Source organism: Rhea pennata, chromosome 5 (assembly GCF_028389875.1).
Source record: "Rhea pennata isolate bPtePen1 chromosome 5, bPtePen1.pri, whole genome shotgun sequence".
In the NCBI taxonomy this organism is placed as follows: domain Eukaryota; kingdom Metazoa; phylum Chordata; class Aves; order Rheiformes; family Rheidae; genus Rhea; species Rhea pennata.
In genome coordinates, this window is record NC_084667.1 from 39289860 (window position 1) to 39312945 (window position 23086).

Consider the following 23086-nt stretch of genomic DNA (forward strand, 5'->3'; position numbering starts at 1 on the left):
CATGCAAATGACAATCATAATAGAGCCCAGCTTTAACAAGCTTTCTAAAATATCTGATGGAGGTGTGGGACTTGAAATGAAAACTGCTGTGCACCCTCGTGTTATTTGCAACTGTTCAAACATCCAGGCCACGTACTTAGCGTAAAGCAACAAGGGACTTCACTGTATATATATTTTATACATGTATATATAAATATACATGCATACACATCTTTTTAGGGTGCGTGCCTTAGGATTGCTGAATCACTATCACTTAAAATTATTATGAAGAGATTAAGTGCCTTTCTGAAATTTATAATCTAAATCAAACTGTTCCATTACACACAAACTCCTCATGGGACCAAACACAAAGAAGAAAAAACACACAAAATAGCTTATGCTCTGTCTTATATCAATGTCAGGATCCTCACGGAGGGTCCATCATTTCTTAAGCAAATGCTAGCTCTTATTACATGTTTTGTTACTGTCAGACTCATTACCTGTTTTTAAAAAAATAAACTAAAAAACCCTCATGTAGTGCTAGGAAAAGCGTGTTTAACTGGCAAGAGACATCAATATATCAACTTAGAGACTTGTTCAGCAATGTATCAGCTGCCACCTCATTATTTATAGACATCCCCTTCTTGGAGCTTGTTTATTTTCCATCTCTGCAGAGGTGGTGGTGGGAGAGGCAGAGCTGACATTTCAGGCCCAGGTGTTTTGGAGCCTGACCTTTCCTTCAGTGAGCAAAAACTGCAGGCGCATTTCAAGAAACAGCCCTTTGGAAACTTTAGATCCTTGTATTCACCACTTAACTGAAGGCCCAGTGCACTCTGCAAGCAAAAACTGCATAGAGATCTGTTAGTTAGCCAGGGCATATGCATAAGGATAGTCGCAAAAATGGACCTATAATTATTTTCTACCTGGAAACAGAACCAGATGAAGCCTAGGTCCAGTCTTGAGGCAGAACAAGTGCTGTAAAGAAAATACATTAAAACATTTTTTTTGATCTCAGCTAAGCTTTCTCCAATTTTAAGTAATGCTATTTGTGGCCTGCAGGAAACAGGTATTCAAATGCTTGTGGGCTGCATTTTTCAATTCCATCTCTCTCATTCATGTAGAATCATCCATTAAAGCTTTTTGAGGAAAAAAAAAACTATTAATAAATAAAGCAGCCTTGAAGCCTGCTACAGAAATACAACAATTTCATTATAGCACCTATACGCTCATTTAGGAGGATACTGTACAAAAGGACATTCCCTCTCAGTGTATAGTCTACATAAACTGGATAGGGAAGGAAGAAACCAGAGGGAAGCAATATCTCACTCAAAAAAACATTTGGTTTTAACCCCAGAAGCAACATTCCTCCAAGCAGGCTTTGGGGTAACCACATCTCTGCAAGCAAGGTGCTCTCAGTGCCTCAGTTTTCCCTTGTTATACACAAAATGCCACAGTCCCAGGAGGAGACAGATCCAAGGTCTCAGCGTAAGAGAGTGCATCACTGATACCAATGCTGTGAGAAACTTCAATATTGTGAAAAACAAATGCAAGAACAATAGGCAGCAGTTGGCTGATGCATAAAATCAGGCCAGGAAAACCAGGGAGAGGCACAGTCTGTTCTTCACGCGCACAAGCGGGTGACTTGCCAAGAGTGCCTCTTCCTGCCCATAGGGGAGCAGAGGCCCCAGCACCACACAGGAAGGCTGAAAGTTTGCAAAAGCTACAGCAGAATTTCACCACCACACTCGGTGGTTTCCTCAAACTGAGTTTTCCTCAGGAGCTTTTCGTTTTAGCAAGAGACAAGCAGAAGCACTTCAGATGTCAAGGTATGCTTTGCTCTGTGCTAAACAATGCAACCTGCTGCAATACTCTGTGCTTACTATTGAGGAGGGAAAGGAGCCTTTCCCTCCTCCTCTGGGTGTTGCCTAGATAGCTCAGAAGGGTTTGGAGTTTGGAGTCCCCTTTTGGGGGTTCTTCACCACTGCAGTAATCCTGCTGCCACGCTCTTCCTCTCACTGCCACTAGCTGCATGTGCATGTCACATTACTTTGGGAGGAGAAATAGCACATTGTAAAGTTAATTTAATTGTGGAAAAGTTTCCTCTGGCAGATCCAGGTACCTCATAAAAAGCTACACACATCTGCTTCAAGCTACTTTGCCTCTGGTCTCCCACCAATGCTGGCTTCTCTGGAGCATGTCCATGCAATCTGCTCACTTCTTTCCTGCAGCCAGAACCTGGATTATAGCAGTTGTTTCAGTTGAAACCACATCTAGTTCCACATGGATTTTAAGTGGGGAAAATACACCCTGCAAATTAACCCTCCTTAGAGAAGGAATTTCACACAAGCAGACTTCAGGGCCTTTTCTGCACTATCCAGGCTGGCAGGGCACAGGAACAATAACAGAATAAGTTTCTGGCCATCCTTTCTGCCAGCCAACTACGGAGCAGAGTTGAAACTAATGGGGAGGTCCCAACCAGTTGGATTACCAGTGCCATGCATGGTTCTGTAGCGCTGCTTTTACCTCAAGCCAGGAGGCTTTTATACGTCACTTTGCTACTGCTCTGGCCACATTTCAAAGTCTCAGCTTGGAAGAGAAAGGATTGAAGATGACTGGGCCAGATATTGCCATGCTCTTCCATGCTCTCTGAAAAGCACAGACTTACAGAATTCCTCATTCCAGAAGAGGCTAAAGCAAGGGGTAAAGAAGGTGAGGGTATCAATAAGCAAAAAGATGGCTGCAAGAGATTTTTCTCATTTGGAAATGTCAAATGTAATACCTGGGAGTAGCCAGAGTTCCAGCAGCTTTCCTGTTTCCCTACACACTTCAAAATAAGAATAGCATCCTGGATGCTGTCTCTACACAAGAGAAGTGCTGTTACTTGGAAGGTCACCTTCACAAAAGGTCAAACAGCTTTTTCTTTAGATGATTTCAGATACACTAGTCAGTTCCTTAAAATGCTAGGTTCCTACAGAGACATCTATATTGACCTCATCTCAGCTCTATAAGCAGACTACAGAGGATTTTTGTAGCTGACAGCTCCAGTGATTTTGGCTGAAGCCCAACTCTACCCAGTTCTGTTAAGCTGGTCAGCTAAACCTCCTGCTCATTCTAGTTGATTACTATCTACAGTCTTCTGTGTGCTGCTCTAAATCTTGCCCAGACCCTGATCTTTCCCATCTTACTGTCATTTTCCCCCAATAACAATGGGAAAAATAGCAAGCAGCCAGGAACCCTCCTAAGCAGAAAAAAGCCCCCTTCCAACATACAACAAGTTCCTTTTACTCTTGTCACTCAGTTTGGTGGTTTCTCTTCTGCCACTTTTGGCTCAGAATTGCAAGGTCTGGGAAACCATCTTTGCTGTAGGAATTTTGACAGCAACAAAGTCCTCAGAGTTGACACTGTTACAACATCTTCCTCAAATTTTATTAAATGCTTACAAAAAAAATATTCAGGACACAGTAAATTTAAGCAAGAAGCAAATTGTTGCAGGAGGAGAGAGAAGCTGCTCTCCCCCTAGGAGGACAGAAACAAGTTGCAAATTTATGTTGACAGTCTTCACAGGAAGAGGACATGAACAGATTTTAAACAGGAAATTGGGAACATGCTAATGACATGTGTCAAGACACAGGAGAGTTCAAGAACAGCCCCAGGAGCTGGTTTACAGAAGTGTGGCCCAAAGCCTGGAAATCAGAGTGCCTATCTTCAGGGGGTTGGCTTCCCGCTGTTCACAGCGAGCCCTGACCTCCCCCAACAACACAATAAGATGCCTTTTCATCTAGGGAGCTTCCAGCATAAGGAAATTCTATTCATTTCTCAGATATCTAGACCCCCTCCAGGAGCATAATTTGCATGTTATCAACACACCTGTCTGACATTCAGAAATAAGTGTTTCAACTCCTTGCAGTGGAGCCCAGGTACAGAGAAAAGCAAATCCCTTCGCAGAGAAGGGAGATAGTGCCAGTAATTAACACTCCTCACCTGGAAGAGGAAGCCTCAGGCCCACGTTCCTGTTTAATAGGGAGAGGAAGGCAGCAGCTCTCTGAAACTAAACTTCTATGGTCACTGTTGAGATGGAAGAGTGGCGGGAATATTTTGGCATGGGTACTCAGCTGTGATTAAACTGGTGATCTGGAAACTAAAGAATAAAACAGGACCAGTTTAAAGGTTATTTGGCTTTGATGTGCATGCAGATAGACCGGTAGATGTGTCCCTCAGAGCAGATGTTGTAGAGGGAAAGAAGCTATACTGCAAACAGGGGAAGAATTTAACCACAGCTGATACAAGTGGTAGTGATAAAAGATCCTTGCAGTCTCCTGACATTCAAGATCTGCCCATTGCTCTCTTTTCAAACATTGATTCTTTTACTTGGTTTCTATTCAGCTTCCTCTTCCCTACCATCCATTAGAAATTCTTCATTTTGTAGCAAAATACCTGCCAGCTGGGCAGATCAGTAGATTCTTCTCTTCAAGCACTTGATAGAGAGAGGGAGAAGAGCCACAGCTTTTCATCTCCAGAGCAGAGCCAGATTAAAAAAAAAAAATAGCCAGAGTCACTTAGAAGGTTAAAATAGGGATCATTTTTGCCAGCTGATTTGGTTTCTTTCACCTGACTGGAGACAGCATAGAGTATTGCTCACACCCAGAGAGGACAGAGGTTGTACTGAAGCAGACTGACTTCAGGCAGGAGGAGAAGAGAAACATCTTTTGAGTATCTTCCTTGGAGCAGAGGAATATATTGACATTGAGGGTTGCATCGGGCCAGGACCAAGTTCAGCTGTAAGACAAGAAAAAGACAAGCTTATGCATACTATTTGGTCTGCCACAAGTGATATCCTGAGCTATACAGAGTTTGTATCTTGCCCTAGCAATTAAAGATGTTTTTCTCCCATCCATTTTCACAAGAGCCATGTGAATCCCTCCTCTCCACTGCCTATAAAGTCTCTACAGTGCAAGACAGCCAATTTGAGTGACCTGTCCATAACAGAGCAGGAGCTGAGGAGTGTAGAGAGCAGGGTCTCAAAGAAGCCATCACCTAAATACCCCTACACTCAGCTCCCCCAGTGCTCATGAGGGCTCAGCCACCAAGACAGCCTCCAGCTCATCTCCAGCAGAGGTCACAACCGCCCAGGCAGAGAGAAGGATGTACTTCAGCTCAGCCTCCTCATCCTAAATCTGTGGCAATTAGCAGACTTCCCTCCATGCCTGAGAAAGTCACTAAAGCAGAGACCACGTTCCTCCAGCCCCTGGCAACCACAGCTCTCTGTTTGGGACCATCTGCGGCAGTATCAGATTCCCACAACTCTTGATCTCCTCTCTGCAGGACAGCTGGTACCGCACAGGGGCTCCAGTGCAAAATTACTTTTCCATCATGTAATAAATGTCTCTTCCATGCTGATACTCTCCCTACCATTCTCAGTTTGGAGCTGACTGTGATTCAAGCAGAGTCCAGCAGAACAGTTGGGATCCAAGAGTGGGTGACTCCCCTCTCACCACCCACAGGCACACAACCAGCAAGAGGGAAACTTAACCCCTTAAAAGCCTCTTAACCCAGCTTCTAGCTCAATTTCCTTCCAACTTGCAACACACCCACCCAAGTTTTTCAGGCAGGTTTTTCACCCCTCTATCCCCAGATTTTCAGCTCTGGCCTTTCTGTCAGCAGTAAGGCATATCTTTCTTTTCCCTTGCTTTTGCTTCATTATGCAGCAATGACATCACTTGCAAAGTCTCACTTTTGCAAAAATTCTCACAAGTGTGCGAATCTCTGAAGGAGACTCAAAGCCAAGCATGACAGGGAGGGTAAAGAGTGGTCTCCTTTTGCAATGTCTCTCTTGCCTTGACTGTCCCTCTGACACAGAGGCTCTAGCACGCAAGTTACATGCCACGCAACTCACCACCCATAAGGTCCAAGACACACAGCGCAGTAGCCAGCTGAGGCAGTTAGATAGCAGCAATGGTTACTTTAAGGGCACATACTACTGGAAGAGACCACAGATCCTCAAGTCATAAACCAGCCTCTAACTTTAGAAATAGAGGCAAAGTTTTCCTGGTGAGCTGGATTATATCCTAAGTCTCTCACAGCCAGACTCCTCTGCCCTCCTCAGAAGTATCTGGCACACTTAGCAGCAAATCCCAGGCAAGACCCTGCTCTGGCCCACCCAGCAAGCTGCATTTTCAGGGGTGCCACAGTTTTTAGGGTGAGGAAAGCACTCAATTCAGAGTTGATCAGTAGCTGGGAAGCTCATTCCCCTGCATTTGTTGTATGCCCAGCATAACAAGCTGGAACAGTTCAGCCTTATAATTCTGGCTCACCAGCACTGCTAGACCACAGATCATCTTGTAATGCAGGCAGTCCATGTGACTGCATTAAACAGGAGCAGATGAAATCATTCCACAATCAGTCCTAATATCAGGTGAATTTACTAGCTCACACTGCAACCATTTAAATCATGCAAGTAATTGCTAGTATCTATACAAACCGAACCAGAGCAATGTTACACAAGAGCATGGATGTACCTCTCAACAGACATTTGGGCTTTCTTAACAGAGAAGAGCTTAGAATATCCAAAGGGCTGGGGAAGGGGAAAATGTATCTAATTAAGAAATGGGATCTCTTAGTCCTTTTAGGGGCAGAGAAGACTTATTTCTAAGAGCAGCTCTTGGAACAGAGCAAGTTCTAATCCCAGCACCGTGGCCAAAGCACAAGGCTGATAAGCCACTTGGCATGCCCAACAGTTGTCATCCCTAGCTTGCAGAAATCTTCTCCAAAGCCCCCCCCCCCCATCAAAATGGTGGGAGGTTCCTCATGTTTGCAGCTGAAATAGAGGGATCAGTAAGTACTAGTGCATCATCGCTAGGCACTGCCCAGACCCCGCCTGCCACATGTTCTGCTCACAAGACCAGCTCGCCCACAGCAATAAGGGCTGGCCCTCAAGGCTTTGTGCATCCACATGCCACCTCTTCAGTACTTTGATTTGCTTTTGCTGGGACAGCCATCCTCCTTCTCCCTTCCACAAGCAGCCTTGGCGGATGTACCTTCTTCTTGCTTATTACGGGTCAGCTTCTAACCTGATGCTGAAAGCAGGGTTACAAACCCAAAGGCAACATAGGGCACAACTGCAAAACATCTGCTCTGCACTTTTATGAGTTTTATTCAGGGCAATTTTCCTGCACAGTAGGCATCATGCTACATACTTCACCTCCCTCCTATCAGATCACATCAGCCAGGTCAGGACTCTGAGGCATATGCTGCAATTCCACTTACAAGAGCAGGTCAAGATCCATCAAAAATAAAGCAAAAAGTATGCATATCCCCACTGAGCTCTCCTGACATCACCCCACTTCTCATTCCTTGGTTCAGGATGCTCAGTTGCATCCAGCATTGCAGATTAAATGGTTCAAAGACTTATAACTCATTGCATAGAAAGCTCAGCAACTCTAAGCAGGTGGTGAGCCAGCACTGTCAGATTTCTGGCACAGAGGAGCTAAAGGTCTGCATCAAGGCTAGCAAAGCAAAACAGATCTGAGTTTTCCTCTTTCCTCCTCAGGAAGGCTGGGGAACATCAAACCTCAACACAACTCTTGCAGCACAGCTAGAAAATTTTGGTAGAAGGGGTTCTGGATGCAAATCCCAAACAGATACAAGATCCAATTCAGACCACAGCCTATTTCTCTTTCACTGAAGAGTGGCTCATACAGGGAGGACAGTGGCAGTGCTCTCCAAGGGAAACAGAAAACTAGGTTTTACCTTAAGGGCTGATAAGTGCAGAAGGAGATGGTTGCTGCAGTGCTCGACACAGCAAGGAAACACTAGTGAAAATTAGTCAGTGTTGTGACAAAGCACTTTCTCACCAGAAAAATGCAGCTTTTAAGTATTGCGTTTCACAGGGATGTCTTTCTGCCAGCTGAAATCAATCAAGGCTGGTATTGACTTTGACCCAAATGACATATGTAGTGTATGGCTGTTCTGTTGTATATAACATTGTATCAGAGTATTAATAACCAGAATTTGGAAAGCCATGAAACATTCCTTATTTATGCCTCTGGAGAATGTTTCAAAACTTCAAAATTTCAGACCTGCTTTATTTCTCTTGACATTTTGTTCCAAATCCCGTTAGAACTTGCCAAGGCACGAATGTCTGGGGTCCTAAGGAGCTCTAACTATTTCTTGCTAATGCCAGGAGCAGGACGACTCCAGGTTTGGTGATACAAACTTCACCGAGTGAATCTCTAGCCATGTCCCATTACCTGCAAGATTGGCTGAGGCTACCTTATGAGAGTGAGAAAACCAAACTTGATGTTCTTCTTGCACAATATTAGCTTCATACTTACAGCTTTTGGAGAAAGAAAGAGGAGGCTTTATATAAGGATATTAAAAAAAAAAAAAAATCAGTCTAGCACTATAAGAGGCAGATACAGGGCCAAGCCCATATCAAATCCAAGCTTTGTGTTTTATTTCAGGAGATGACAATGCTGATAACTGTATCATCATCCATTCAACCTGCTTCCCTTCACCCTCAGATTTCTCCCCCTCCTACCCTACCAAAGCCAGGGAAGGACAATCTGCGGCTCCAGAGACTCCTGAAGAAAGCAGCTAAGAAAGATGCTGTGCTAGCTTCAGAGCAAGCCAAGTCCTTTCGGTCCAGTCTCTCCCCAGTGAACGAGGCCAGCTCAGACCTGGAGCACAATGGCAGTGCTCTCCCAACAGAGACCCCCAAAACAGCAATGGCCCCCTCCATCAGCCTCCCATCCCGCTTCCCCATCCAGCATGTCACCCACCACGTTCCCTCCCCTCTCCGAAAAAGCAAGCCTTTCACACTGACAGTCACTGAGCAAAGGCGCATTGCTGAACACCTCAGATTCACCACCTCTCCAGCACAGAAGCCAGGTGCTCCTGAGACTCCACAGCAACCCGAAGGCACAGATACCCAGCTTCTCTCTCCACGGGATTCATCTATATTCATTTTCCCCCAGTTTCCCTCTTCTATCACAACCAGTACAGAAAGGGCACCAGAGGTTACCTATATCACCAAGGTGCACACTTCCTTCCACAGTGTCAAGGCACCCAAAACTAAGACGCCTGCATCAAACCAGACCCAAGAAACCTGCAACAATGAGGACAAAAGGCCTTCTCCAGCACCTGAAACAAGCCATCCTGAATCCACTCCAGGACAGATACCTGCTCCACTCAATGACAGCAAGACCATGGTTTCCCCTCCCATCCTGGAGCCTCACCCACTTTCTCCTGCAAAGGTAGGACCTCTTAGTCAAGCTCCCAGGCCTGCACCACAAAAAGAGTCTGTGAAAGCTCCTGACCTCAAACCCAGCACCTCTGATGCCCACTCCAATAAGCCTACAGCCCTTGGAAGTGACACAGAAATATCTAGATCAGAGAGTGTATCTGAATCACCCAAGCAGCTCAGTGAGACCCCAAGACCATCAACACCCAGTACTCCTTGGAGGCAAGTACCCGCAGAAGCAGCAAGTCCAGCACAAGTAGACACTACAGCAGCCATCCCCACAGAAACAAAGGGAGAACATGCCATTCCCCCTCAGCTGATCCCTAGCATACCAAACACCAGCCCACCCCTCAAAGCTGAGCCAACACTGACATTGGTGGAAGCAGCAAAACCTCCTGGAGCCAATGTTAGTGGTTGGTATCGCCTCAGAAAGCACTTGATAGTGCAGCCAGAGGCACCCAGCCTCCCAGAGCCAGAACCAGCCAAGCAGGGGCAGGAAGAAAACAGGAAAGACAGCTCTCAAGCAGGCACCAGTCAAGACATCCGACTCGTTAAATCAAGGGCCACAAAGATGTGGGATGCCATTTTATACCAGATGACAGTCAAGAAGAAGCAGCAAGCAGAAGAAAAAGTGCAGAAGGAAGGAGGCTTCTTTTTCCCTCGCCGCTTACCCATTCTTCTACATAAACCACGCTTTGATGCCCGGAAGCTGAAGGAGCTGGCTGTCAAGCCCATGACAAAGATAACCACCGTGTTTGAGGTGGGCCGGTATGGACCTAAGATGACTGAAGAGCACACCAAGAGCTTTAACAGAATGGCATCAGGATGGTCAGTCAACTGAAGCCAAGCCACTCCACCAAGCCCACATCTTTGGAGGTTCCTACAGGGCACCAAGCAAGAGAGTACCTATGGCTAGGTTTTCTGCCAGATGGAGCCAAGTATAAGGGAAAAAAAAAAGAATAAAATAAAACCCCGCTGAGCCAGCAGCCTTGCACTGAAGGTTTAAGGGTTATCTGTATGTATATGAACTTAAGTGCATAACATACCACATCCACAGGTGAGAAGCCGGGAAAGATAGACAAACATAGACATTTTGTTTTAAAAGAGTCCACTACAAACATTGTATGTAGGGATAGGGAGGAGAAAGAGGCACACAATGAAGAGGACAAATTGCCTATAGGGGAAAGAAAAAACAGTTTAGAGAAAGGTGATGGAATGTGAATTTTGTGTTTAAGAGTAATAGAAGTCCTAGAAACAAAGGTTGTAGATTAGACACCATGAAGGAATTTGCATTGCTCCATACCTCCTCTCCATCTAGGGAGTCTCAGACCTCTAGAACTCAAAGAGCTTATACATCATCCCCTGAGCTTCTCTGCTCAAAGTACAAGCAAGGAGCAACTTGCATCCACTTGCTTACAGCAAGATGGAAATGTGTCTGTTCTTATAAGAAATGGGAAAGGGACAACCAAATCTAATCCTTCCAGCTCTCACATAATAGTTCCCCCATCTAGAATACTGGGCATCACCATTTAAAGTCATTCTACATCAGTCAGCTAAATTTCAGTGCATAGAAGACCTATAACGCTCAGGACAAGACAGCTTTCTCGGTGCTTGCTTTGGCCATTTCGATTTCAAAATACTTGGTTCTCTTGCTAGCGGTCCTATTTTGCTATGGGTCATTCTGTTTTTAATTATGCTTGGCACTCCACAGCCCCCAGGCTTCAGAAGCAAAAACACTGGCAATCAGCTATTTCCGTTTCTTGAGGGAATTTATCACATGGTGGAATGCTTCTACATAGCTAACATAGGATTGGCATGTTTAGCCTCAATAGTAAATCTGATACCCAGCTCTTGACATTCTCTTCCCATACACAGGATATGGGGCTGACTGGAATTTCCCCAAGCCAAACTGGAAGAAAGGGTATAGGGAAAAGGCCACTTTTGCCTTTTTGAAGTCTTCCAATTTTGTAATGGTGCTGTAAAGAAGAACTCGGTTACAGACAAACCTTCACTGAAGTTTTCCTTTTAATGGTAGTCTCCTTTCTGTTTTATACCCCCTTCCCTATTCCATGGAGGAGATTAAAAAAGTAAAGTAAGCCCAAATAGCTAAAGTTTGGATTTCTCCTCCTTTTTCTTCCGACCTCCAGTTTTCAAAGGAAAAGCTGAGAATAGTTGTATAGTAGAATAGAATTGCTTAGAACAACTCAAAAATCAGGTCTAATCACAGTGGTAGAGAAAATCCCAAGGGATACAACAGGGAAGGGCAATACCACAGGGAAAACAATATATCTAAAGTCTCTGCCCCCTCCTCCCCAGTTTTCTAATCCTTTGCTTCATAGTAGCCTTTTCGGAGAGAGCAAAACTGAGTCTGATGCTCCTCAGATTTCTGAGGAAAATGAACATCATTTAACTCTGTCAGGACCTTTGAACTAGTATAAAAGTGATGTTTGACAAGGAGGAGCATTTGGCAGGCTGGAAACAGATCAGAGATAAGGAGTGACTGCCAGATAATTCGACATGCTACAAGAGAGGGCAACAGGGAAAGACCTACCCAGCAACAAGAGCGCAGCTTAGATAATGCACAATGCCTAATTTTAATGCACATAAAGACTACCTTACCACAGTGAAAAAAATGGTACCTAACTGTAGAAGAGTTTGCTCCTTTCCCTGCAAGGGCTCTACCAGCATAAAACTGCTTCACAGGAAATTGCATCCACCCTGTGGGAATTCTGGCAGTGGCTTCCCTTGCAGGATAGCGCTGGCTCAGAGGCAATCTCCTTTAACTTTCCATCTAAAGGTTTTGAAATGCCAGCCCCATTTTTAACTTCTGTTGGTTGCAGCTTGAAGTCATCTGCTATTTGTGATCATCTTCCGGAGTGGCCAAGAGTTCACTCCTTAAATGATACTTGCTCAGCTGGCAACTCTTGCCTCCTAGCATGCAGTAACCTCTCTTATCATGCTTGAAAAAAAGACCTAGACAAAATATTACACACACAAAGCACTAGAAATATGTACTTAACACAGGAATGTACCAGTTGCCCAGTAAGAGCAGCCATGCTAGAGCACAGATCGATGGAAACAAACACAAAAGTCAGCCCTCGCAAGATCCATCAAGCCAAACAACTGATGCTGACTATAGCTGAGCATGGATTAGGACAGAGAGCATCGCTTCTGAAGCGACTGTGTTTTAACCCCTTTTGTCCCACAGCAACAGTGACCAGAACAAACAAGCAACTTGCACACATAGTGATGAGGAAAGGTCTGTGCGTGCCTGCTGGCTCCATGAGCTTTATGGTGGCTCGGTGCCCCACCAGGCTACCTTTCTAGCTGAGCCTCTGGGCAGCCACCACAGGCCAAGGAGTCCACTCGTGGCAAGAGTGATGCTCGCCACTCTTGAGAGGAAGGCAGGTCTGACCGCATAGTTTAGCCTTCTGTGCTGAGACACAGGCAGAGGCACAAAGCAGGTCCAGCAAGTACTGCAGAGATGGACCCAGGCACAAGCATGGAGACAAATGAACAGATGTCTGGAGGCAACAGGAGGTCTCTGCCGTGGGCTTTTTAATAGGAGCCTTTGCAGCGTATTGCAACCTGTGCCAAGCAGGCAGAGCAAGGGAAGGGGAATGCCACTGGGCACAAGTTTAGGTTGTTTTTCAGTGTCAGACAGGCCATCAGTAAGAGCCTAAATTGCCATTTAGGGAGAAACCTCTGGCTCCACAGCCTGCTCAGAGGGCATGCAGCTCAGAAAAGGGAAAAGGGAGAAAAAAAAAACTGCACCTATCTTCAAGCAACTAGAAGGCTAATGAGGGCGTTGCCAAGTGAGTGACAGTAGGGTGAATCAGAAGGGTTTTGGAGCAGAAGGGCAAGCACAAGGGACATGGGGAGGGAGGGAAAGGATGAACATAGTTAACAGGGCAGTAGGGCAGTAGAGAAAGACCTCTCAGCATATAAAACAGCCAACTAGCAACCCAAGAATAGGAACAAGTCCAAATCCTCAAGCTATTTTAGTCCTTTTTCTATTTGCAGGCAGAGAAATCGTTTCTTGTGAGGGAGCCCATAGGACATCAGGGCTGTGTAGTGATCATTGAAATACTGGACAGATTCTAGAGGATGCCCTGTTGCAGCCACTAGCTTCTCAAGAGAGGCCAGAACCAAGAACCATTTCCTCTGAGCTGCTTACAGAAACTCAGGTAGGACAAACAAAATCTAAGATGCTTGCTACTAGAATCAAAGCTCAACAGGATCCCAACTCAGTGCATGAAAACAAATTTCAGAAGGAAAAAAGAGGCCAAAGACGACTTTGAAACTGTTTTCTGGAAACAGTCAGAGAAGCAAGCTGAGGGTACAGTCCTGCAGGTTCCTCCTTCACTATATCTAGAAACATAGTGATGGACAGACTTGGGTTTGTAGTGCTGCCCATCTCAAAGTGGCCATCCAGAGAGCTTCTTTACTAAAGGAGTGCACAACACTGGGTGTGGGGGGGGGGAGGAATGTTGCGCTCGGAAGCCAGCACTTTGGAAAAAATAAAGAACAGTCCCAGAAGGATCCAGAAACAAAGAAGGTGCTTTGTAGCAGAAAGAGCTATTTATAAGCTTGGCTATGAAATAAAGTTATTATTATTGTAGAAAAAGAAAGGAAAGGAAAAAGAAAAAGCTTGTTTCTCTCCCCTCCCAACATCCTGTCCTCTCAGTGTCAGATGCTGCCCAGTTGGATCCAACTAGTTATCCGCATGTATGCCAATTCTTTCTTTCTACCACAACCCTCTCTCATCCACTCAAGGTAACACCAGAATATCCATTAACACAGTGACAGTAAGTACATGTGATCCAAAGACTTTCAAGAGGGCTCAAAGACAGCAGCCCAGCTTTGCCACCCCATCTTGCTATGCATCAGCACACACTCCTTTCTGCTCTGTTGGTCCAGCTAGTACAGCAGGTATTCATTTCCCCCCTGCTACAACCCTACTGCAGACCAGTTCCAGAGGTCACTAAAATTGTTGCAAGTTTTTCCCTTAATTTAGTAAATCATTGAATTAGATCCTGGAAACATTCAGATCTCAGGACTATATCAGCCCGTATGCTCTGCAGGAATGAGCTCCAGCTAGTACTTCTTTTCAGCATAAGAGATCACAAGAGTAAGCATTAGAGACTCTTCCTTTGAACAAGCAAAGGGAAACTCATCTTCATTCAAACAGCATTAGCAAAGGGACTTGTTTTGCAGATTAAACTAACATAAGTATCCAGCTTCCTAGCAGTATCAAAGCAGGCTGCTATATGCCCACTTCCTTCCAGCTCAGGAAGTCACGTATTTGCCCAGAAAAAAGGCTCCAACTGTTATCATATGGTACCTTGCAACTCATCCAAGTTTACCCAACCGAAACAGAACGTCAGAACGGTACCAGGAGTTTATTATGCAGCACAAGGTCATAACTAACCTACCTGGTTAATGGGTTCTCCAGGCACGTTATTGCTCTGTCGCATCATCTATCAGCACTTTCTTGTACTGGCCATGGCCTGTTGCAACAAACTTATACTTTTTCCCAGGAGTGGACTGAACCGGACAGAAAGAAATAGCCAAAGTTAGCATTTTTCCTCCTCAAATAGGCAGTCAAGATCAAATACCCAAGGTTACGGAAACACAGGAGAATCTCTAACTTCGTATTATCAGAACAGTTATTAGTTAGAAAAGTTGCTTAGAATCCCAGAGGGCTTTGAGACAGCCACAGCCTATGGTGTGCTCCTCTCCTATCCTTTCCACAAACTCCTTGCATAGACAGAAAGACAGACCAGTCCTTTCTGCAAGTGTCAGGCAACACAGCAAGCGTAGAATGTGTAATAGGGAAGGGAAGATGCAACGCAGAGTGTTGCAGGAAGGGCTCAAAGAGCCCTCCAAGTCGATGTTCTTGTAGGGTTCACTCACAGCAAGTACTTTCACTCACAGCAAGTACTGGTTTATTTATTATGTACTAGCAGCAGTACTATCAAGGTGTGTCTGCAGATGATATACTTTGATCTCTAACTTAACCTGAACAATTAGGGCAATAGCTGTTTCCTGCATTTCAACATGCATTTCCACAAGCATATCACTTGACACAAGACCCCAAATACATCTGCAAATGTTGACACTGTCTTCGGCTGCGTTCCATTTAATTTTTTGTTTCTCTGTTAATTTCAAGATTAAGCAGCATAATAACAGCAAAGCCCTTCATACTTACAGTTCAATGTTAGCCTGGAAAACCAGGGCTCCCAACACAACATCTAGAAACAACACACTAGCCAAGAGACCTTTCAGTATTACAACATGACTTTTGTCATTATTTTTATTAAGACTGAAGCTATAGCAACTAACTGTTGGGAAGATCTCACTTACTGTTTAGATACGCAAATGCTCTGGTGGATACAAGCAACCCCCAATCATATAAACCTTTTTTTCCACAAAAGAGGAAGCACTTTACTACCTGCACAGGTACTAACTTACCTTGATATTGGTCTCAGGTTTGGGATTACCCTTCCGTTCCCAAAGGCTTCTTTTGCTCACGATGTCTCCAGCCACAATATCCTGAGAAGAGGTTGCTCTCATTACCCTTCGCTGGCAATGTTACTGAACATGCTTTTGTTCATATCCCTTTCAAATCCACGTATCTAACCTCTTTAAAGACCTAATATATAATGTCACATTGTCTGACCTATGACAGCTGCAGTTAAAACTCAAGACTATGAAAACCTTTTCCTGTTCCCAATATATCTAAGTTTTCTCCTCTCTCACTCTCTTCCACAGAAGATTGGATCAGAGATCCAAGATGTTTATTTTCTTAAATTTGTTAACTATTTGAGACATGTTAACATCAAGGCACTGTTATGTGGAAGGAATTTGCTCACATAAACATAGATTTGCAAGCAGTGTGTTATAGAATCCCCTTAGCTCTCAGGGGCCAGAAAATGAAATTACTAAGAAAGCAATACACAATATTCTCTGCATTTTTCAAGTTTACAAGATTTATTATCTTAATGCCAGACCCAACTTAGCGCTCAACAACTGGAGTTCAGTCGAGTCCCCATAAAAGTCACACCATTTCCCCACCAGCTGAATTCTTTCCTGTTTCAAGACAGAGACTCAACCAGCTTCAGAGGTTTTCCTAGCTGTACCACTGAGCAGCAATTCAGGACTCTGGCAGAGATGAATCTAAGCTCCAAGGCACAGATCTTAGATGCTGGTGAAAGGGATAGAGTCTAACATAAAGGCTTTTAGAGGTCTGGCTGCATGCTGGCTGTCACTGGTTAGCATGACCACTGAGCCACATACGCAGGTTAATGCTACACGCCTACAGGGCAAACGTAATGCACGTTGCAGGCAGAGGTCAACCTCTTCTCTTGCACAGACAGGGTAGGTCATGCAAGTGCCTTACCTTACAGGCTGGTGACTTCACAGAGGACTGAGCTGCAACCTCTCCAGTCTCCCAGAGGCTTTTTGTGCTGGCTACCATCATGCTTGTGGTGGGAATGTCAAGGGATGGTTGTCGGATGGGTTTTGGAGCCTTTGTGGATGTCTGAAAAAACAAATAGAGAACAAACACCATCAGAGAACTTCTCAGCCTCAAGCATTTATCTTCTGTGTAATGGGAAGTCCTCAGGAACGAAGGGATGTGAAAGGAGATTTATAGGGCTTTGCTATTCCCTTGCAGATGTTTTCACCCAGTAACCAGGGAACTGGAGGAAAAACTGATGCAGTGGTTCATTAAAGAAGCCTACTTTATGTCCCAGAGGGATCTAGAGTAGGGCTGCTCCTAGCACAAGTCAGACAAAGTGGTTGTCACCTCACAGACTGTAGGAGCAAGCAGCAGGCCAGGACAACAATGCCTTGTGAAGGGGGCTCCGCAGAGGGTGAGGACACTGCAACAGAGCTGCTCACCTCAATGGCCTGCGTGTATTGCTCCAGTCTATCATCTATCTTCGATACAGGAAGGGGAGGCTGAGTCTTCTTTATGCTATTACTGGATAGAAAAGAAGAGAATAAGGCAACCTCCTGGGGGGAGGGACCCCCGTGCCTCGGCCAGGACTTTTAGGGCCGCAGGCAGCCTGTCATCACCACCCACCCTCTCAGCAAGCTCTCAGGCATCCTCTGTTTGAAACAAGGGGCCTGCTTTACCCTAACTCCCCAACAACCCTAGAGATACCTTTTCTTTATTGAGCGGTTCAGTGATTCAGTTCTGTCCGTGATCTGAAAGTGGGAGAAAAGACAAGGATATTACACATCCAAGACCTGTGGAAAAGTATCACCCTAGCTGACCACAGTCCAGCCACTTTCCTTTTCTGCTCACTTAAATTTCTCTCAGACACTTGGTTTTCTTGCCATACCCAAGGCAGACAGAGTGGCACATGAGGAAAAGACAGGAAAAAAGCTAGGGGCACTGCCAGTCAAGGCTGCAGAAAAGCCAAGTATAAGAACAGCACAGGCATGAGTTACAGCAGCTTATCCCCACTAGACAGGGCAATTTAGCACTTAGAGCCTCCTACAAGGCAACTCTTCAAGTCAAGCCATCAGGGAAGAGAGTTTTGCACAAGATACTTCTGTGCAAGAACAGTTTGACAGGAAGGCAAGCAAACACTTTGCAACCACTGAAAAAGTGTTGCTAAACCTCACAGCTCTTTCATGCTCCAGAAAAGAACAGAGACACAATCACTTTCAAGTCAACAAGTAGCATTTTTCAGCAGCATGTCCTACAGAGCCGAGAATCAGCAACTAAGTAAAAGGAAGCCATCCACCTGTAAATTGCTGCCTGTGCCATGGGAGACATCACCTACATGTCAGCAGATAAAAAGCAGTGCTAAATACTCATTTTAAGGAGCTTTCAGGAAGCCAGTGCTAAATTTTAACCGAACAGAAAACAAGACAGTGTCACAGAGAGGACACGTTTCACAACAGTACAGAAGAGTGCAAGGCCCATTAGAGGAGAGCACAGCAATCAACAAACTGCAGCCTGGGCTAACGGAGATGTGCTCAGAATTGCTCCACTGGGTCCTAACACAGCAGCATGACATGCACCCCCCGCCTCAGCAAGCGGTTTGCACCTGGCAGGCTGTCCACCTGTTGAGACCTTGCTCCTTCAAGCCAAACAGGAGGAACTGATGCTTGACTCAGAGCTATGACTTCGGACACTGGGTTCTCACCTTCTGCTTACACATAATCTCTTTTGCCTTGCTTGAGCAGGGGGGTTGGACTAGATGACCTCCAGAGGCCTCTTCTAACCCTACCAATTCTATGATCCCTGTGGGCCATTGAGTGGCAGGGTGGCACCTCACTATGATACCGTGGGACCTGAACAGGCACCTCAGGCAGATCCTTGCCTATGTCTCAGCTTCTCAGGCACAAGCAGATAAGCTGTTAATAGGAAAAGCTCTTGCCTTTTTCCTGGAATTCGTATTTCTGCTGAGCAACCCAAGGCCAGAATGCCTTCTTAGTGGTTAATTTTTTAATTCTTTGCATTTGCATAAAATCCTACTAGCTGGAATGTAAAGATCTTTCTTTCTTTGGAAAGATCCCAAGCTCATATTTTTCCTGAACAGCTTTACATTCAGCATTGTGTATTCATGAGCTCTGACATCACCATTATAAAACACCTATATTTCTAACCCTTTCCCTGGGCTAATCCTAGCAATGGCAGTTAAGCTCCGATCAGGAAACTATATGTTTTGAGCCTGCAATGCTGAAAGTTTCAGCGCATAAAAGGCTTTGGAAGAGTTTCCCACATTTCCCCACTGGTCCCTCACCAGGGATCCGCTTTAGCCATCCCCACCTCACTTTCAAACCTAACATTAGCATGTGGCCTGCGTCCAAACCCTCTTTTGGTCCCCTCATTTTATTTAATTTTAAAAGGCTTCTCCATAGAGAGCAGGAATCTGATAGCTATAGACAAAACCTTTTTCTTAATACTTATATTCTGTTGCAAGAAGCAGCATTCTCATAATTCTCCCTGTCCAGGAAATATTGACTAAGAAACAAATAATGCAGATCTCAATGTAAGAAAGTAAGGATAGTACCAATAGCAGGTTAACAGGCTACCCAGACACCTCATCATTTCCCCCCAGAGCTAGTATCAACAAGCTTACAGCTTGCAAAAAGCCATACGCTACAGATACCACTTATCTGCATCTATTTTATTCAAAAGCACATGCATAGAACTAAGGATTTGTACCAAATGCAACAGAAGTCAGAAGATGCAATTCAGGTGTTGTCAAAAATTGAAGTTTCACATGACCATGTCAATTCTGACAGATGTGTATAGGAAAGGATAAGCTGTTTCAGAGACCGGGAATCCAAGTCTGTTCAAAAAAAATTTTAAGGGATATTTTCTGATTTTATTCCAAGCTAGATAGGGAAGATTCAATGCTTCACTTTTTTGGGGGGCAAAGAGGAAGCTTAATTTCCTCATCAAAATAAGACACATGAACTCAATCAAATTCACAAGCTTAAGGTACATAACATCTTTCTTAGTATTACAATGTTCCCTGGAGTCTTCACTGAACTTTTGGAGATTCATGGTGATTGGCAATGCATACACAGACCACTAGAGACAGCTGTGGCCTCAAACAATTTACAATTCAGGTAAATAAGGTAGGAGGACAGGAGTTTCCATCTTACAAACAAGGCAGATGAGGCAGAGAGATTGATTTGTCCAAGTCTGTAGCAGAAGTAGAAAAAGCATTTGCACCCCATGTTACCACAGCATCACCTTTCCTCGTTGTTAATTACGTGCTCTATTGTAATATTCGTCATTGTCTCCAGACGAGCTCTGGGAACACCAACCTTAGTGGAGCACATGGCAGTGTGGTCAGAGTACAGCTCCTCCTCCTCCAGGCTGGCAGGGCTTGGAGCTTTCTGGCGTTTTTCTGGCATTTCCTCCTCTTCATTTCTCCTTCTCTTCTTTTCCTGAGTGCAGAGAATGAACAAGCCAGGAAGTGAGCTGGTCAAAATGCTTATTACAAAAAAAGTGACTTTTTCTCCTCCTCTTTCCCAGATTTACACTCTTACAATAAATGAATAGTCGAACAAACTTTGAGTTCACATCCTCCCATGTTAAAACATCCAGGAAGAAACCCATGTGTGAATTTTAAAAAGGTCAGAGAAATTTATCAGGTACAAGCTTCCAGAATGACATGGAAAGGAGCCTTTGTATCAGTAACTAAAGGCTTCTTCCCACTATTGAGATAGGAAAATATGAATTTCTCATTTAGATGGCATCAAAAGAAAAAGTAGCTGCCTTTAAAATAAAGGGCTACAAAGGCTCACATACACAGTCCAAATGCAAAAGCATACAGTGACTGTAGCAAGTCAAAAATACATTTACAAAAGATCTAAAGCTCAGCAACCTAAGATATTTGCATATTGCTCAAGTTCCAGCTTTGTCTCTCATTTACCAGGAATTGCACCTTGCTGAAAGAGCAAAGATAGAAAACTTCAGCCAGGAGCAAGGCAAGATTTGCAGATACATCAAGCCAGAGTGCTTCAAAGGTGCAACAAAGGTTAAAGAGACAAAAAAACGAGCAGTAAAATTAAGGTTTGATGACTCCTAAAGAGCTATTCTTTGTTCATAAAGCCACAGGAGAAATAATAGCACTTCCTTTGTGGTATTTGCATGGGCATGAATAAACCACTACAAACTCCGTGACTAGAAACATTACTCTAAGAAGAGGGAGAGGTTACCCACAGTGACACCTTAGCAACACACACAGGTAAGAACGGGACAGGCCTCGCATTAGACCCACACATCATGTCGACATGGGCCCTGGGCCCTGCACCCATCAGTGTAAAACACGCGGGCAAGCTGAGTTTCTCGGCAGCCCCCACCCTGACTCTCCCACAAACCCTACAGAGAGGAACAGGCCAGCTCCTCCTGATCCAACCTCTTGCTCAGCTCTGTCCTCCTCCTGTTGCTCTCGGACATCATCTTCTTCACAGCACAGCCTCTCTTCCTCCCTCATCATCATATTCTCTTCTCGGATCTCCTCTGGGCTTTCCTGGTCCAGCTGGATCTGCTCCAGTTTGGCAGCAGCTTCCCTCACACCACCGTCCTCTTCCTCATATGACTGTTGCGGAGACCTAGGCATTGGAGAAAAAGAAGTCAGAGAAGCAAAATATGTTGTTATGAGCCTACACTATCAGGTGCCTCAGACCTCTAGAAATCTAGTTTTATCATTCTCTCAAGCACACAACTACTGGGAGTTTTAAACCAGAGCCACTTCTGTGGTCCCATCTGGGTTCCTTACTCCCAGTCAGACATGAGAGTGGTCACATCACACAGCTGCCAGTGCCAGGTATGCACAGGCCTAGGAAAACCCAGCAAAATAACAAAGTAGCCCCGAAGCAACCCAAATCACCAAGAGCCTTGTTGCAAGTAAAGATTACAATTGAGTTTTTACAAATTCCTACAGAGAAGAGACCTGCTAGTGTTTTTAAGCAATCAGATTTGCAAAAGCAGAATGGTCCGTACACTTGGGCATGGAGTCAGTGGGAGCAGACACTTAACCCCAGAGCTCTCACTGGCCCATGGTTTTACACCAAGATGTTATTGCCATCTTGCATTCCCTGGCTGGAGAAGAGCTTTCTCCTCCCACCCAGTTCTTAGAAAATTGCCTGGCTTGCAACAGCAGCTGTGGGTCATCTGACAGCGAGTCTAAAAAGCTGGCTAGCAGGCAGCTGCTGGAGGGCAGGGCTGACTCACTGCTTCTGCCTTACCATCCAGCACCAAAATACAGGAGAAGTTCAAACTACAGTTTTGCACTACCTAGCTCTCTACTGATAGGGCAACTCTCTACACAGGGCAGCCACCTTCCAGCCCTCCTCACCAGCTACACAGGGAAAAATTCTGCTGGATATATGTTTATGTACTGATTTGCTGGCCTTGCAAGGCATCCTCTCAGGCCTTACCAGTCATCTATCTCAAGACAGTACAGTCACTCACAGTAAGCAGGCTCTGAGGGCTTTACAGCCCAGGATACCAGTTTCTTTAACCAAGGTGCCTCAGCCAGCAGCACCTACAGCTAAAAGGGAAGCCTGTATTAAACATTCAGGCCAGACATGACCCAATGCATAGGATGCCCTTATAGCATCACAGCTCTGTATGGGAAGCAGCTAGTCAGGCATAGCTCCTTTTTATGTCATTGCAAAGCAGGCACATCCCAGTTCTCATCTTCTTACATCCAACTCAGAGCTGCAGGGATGCAGCTCTCCCCTCACAAAGGGGCACAACACCTAAAGGAAAGGAAAATCTGCCTTAGCACCAGGGACTTTGGGGATGCACAAGCCCTTTCAGTTTCACCCAGCAAAGAGCAACCACCTCCATTCTCTCTTTCACAGCTACAGCCTAAACATCCATCACATGGAAAACAGTTTGCTCCCCAGTCCATTTAGTAGGGAAGAGCAAAGCTAGGAAATCCTGGCTCCAGCATTGCTGCATTCAGCAGAGTCAAAGCCCAAAACCCAACCTACCTGCACCTCCCACAGCCCTCCAAGTTTTTCCTCCAGTGACACAGGCGAGCAAAGAGAAAGGGCAAAACTGGCAAACAGACTTTCTAGGGCACAACCACTGGCTGGGAGCAATCTCTGCTTTTCCCAGAGAGCTCCCCTTACAGCAGACTCATAAAGCACGATTGCCTTTTAGTACTTCTCCTAAGAAGCCTCCCACCAAAAGCCTACCCAGCTTCAGCCACTGCTTTAAGGCACCACCCCTCTGCAATGGGCTTCACCTGCCCCCAGAGCCCCACAGCTGACTTCTGATTGCTCCCCCAGCCCTGATTATCAGCACTGCTCTCAGGTGCTTGAGCAACGTCCCTGGGCTTAGAGCTGCAAAGAGGAAAGGTTAAGCTTTCAGATTGA

At 45.1% G+C, this 23086-nt stretch overlaps 1 protein-coding gene across 2 annotated transcripts in view; it reads right to left on the reverse strand.

The window, feature by feature from the left end:
- Positions 1 to 3383: 3383 nt before the first annotated feature.
- Positions 3384 to 23086, reverse strand: part of LSP1 (lymphocyte specific protein 1) — a 53401-nt gene continuing 33698 nt past the window's right edge. For both annotated transcript variants that reach the window (XM_062577774.1, XM_062577775.1), the window contains exons 4-11: positions 21115 to 21310; positions 20018 to 20140; positions 17388 to 17431; positions 17123 to 17204; positions 16620 to 16760; positions 15692 to 15772; positions 14653 to 14764; positions 3384 to 4755 (exon numbers count right to left, since the gene is read on the reverse strand). In XM_062577774.1, the coding sequence (XP_062433758.1) occupies positions 14678 to 14764; positions 15692 to 15772; positions 16620 to 16760; positions 17123 to 17204; positions 17388 to 17431; positions 20018 to 20140; positions 21115 to 21310 (754 nt within the window). In that variant the 3' untranslated portion in view covers positions 3384 to 4755; positions 14653 to 14677. The remainder of the gene's footprint in view (positions 4756 to 14652; positions 14765 to 15691; positions 15773 to 16619; positions 16761 to 17122; positions 17205 to 17387; positions 17432 to 20017; positions 20141 to 21114; positions 21311 to 23086) is intronic.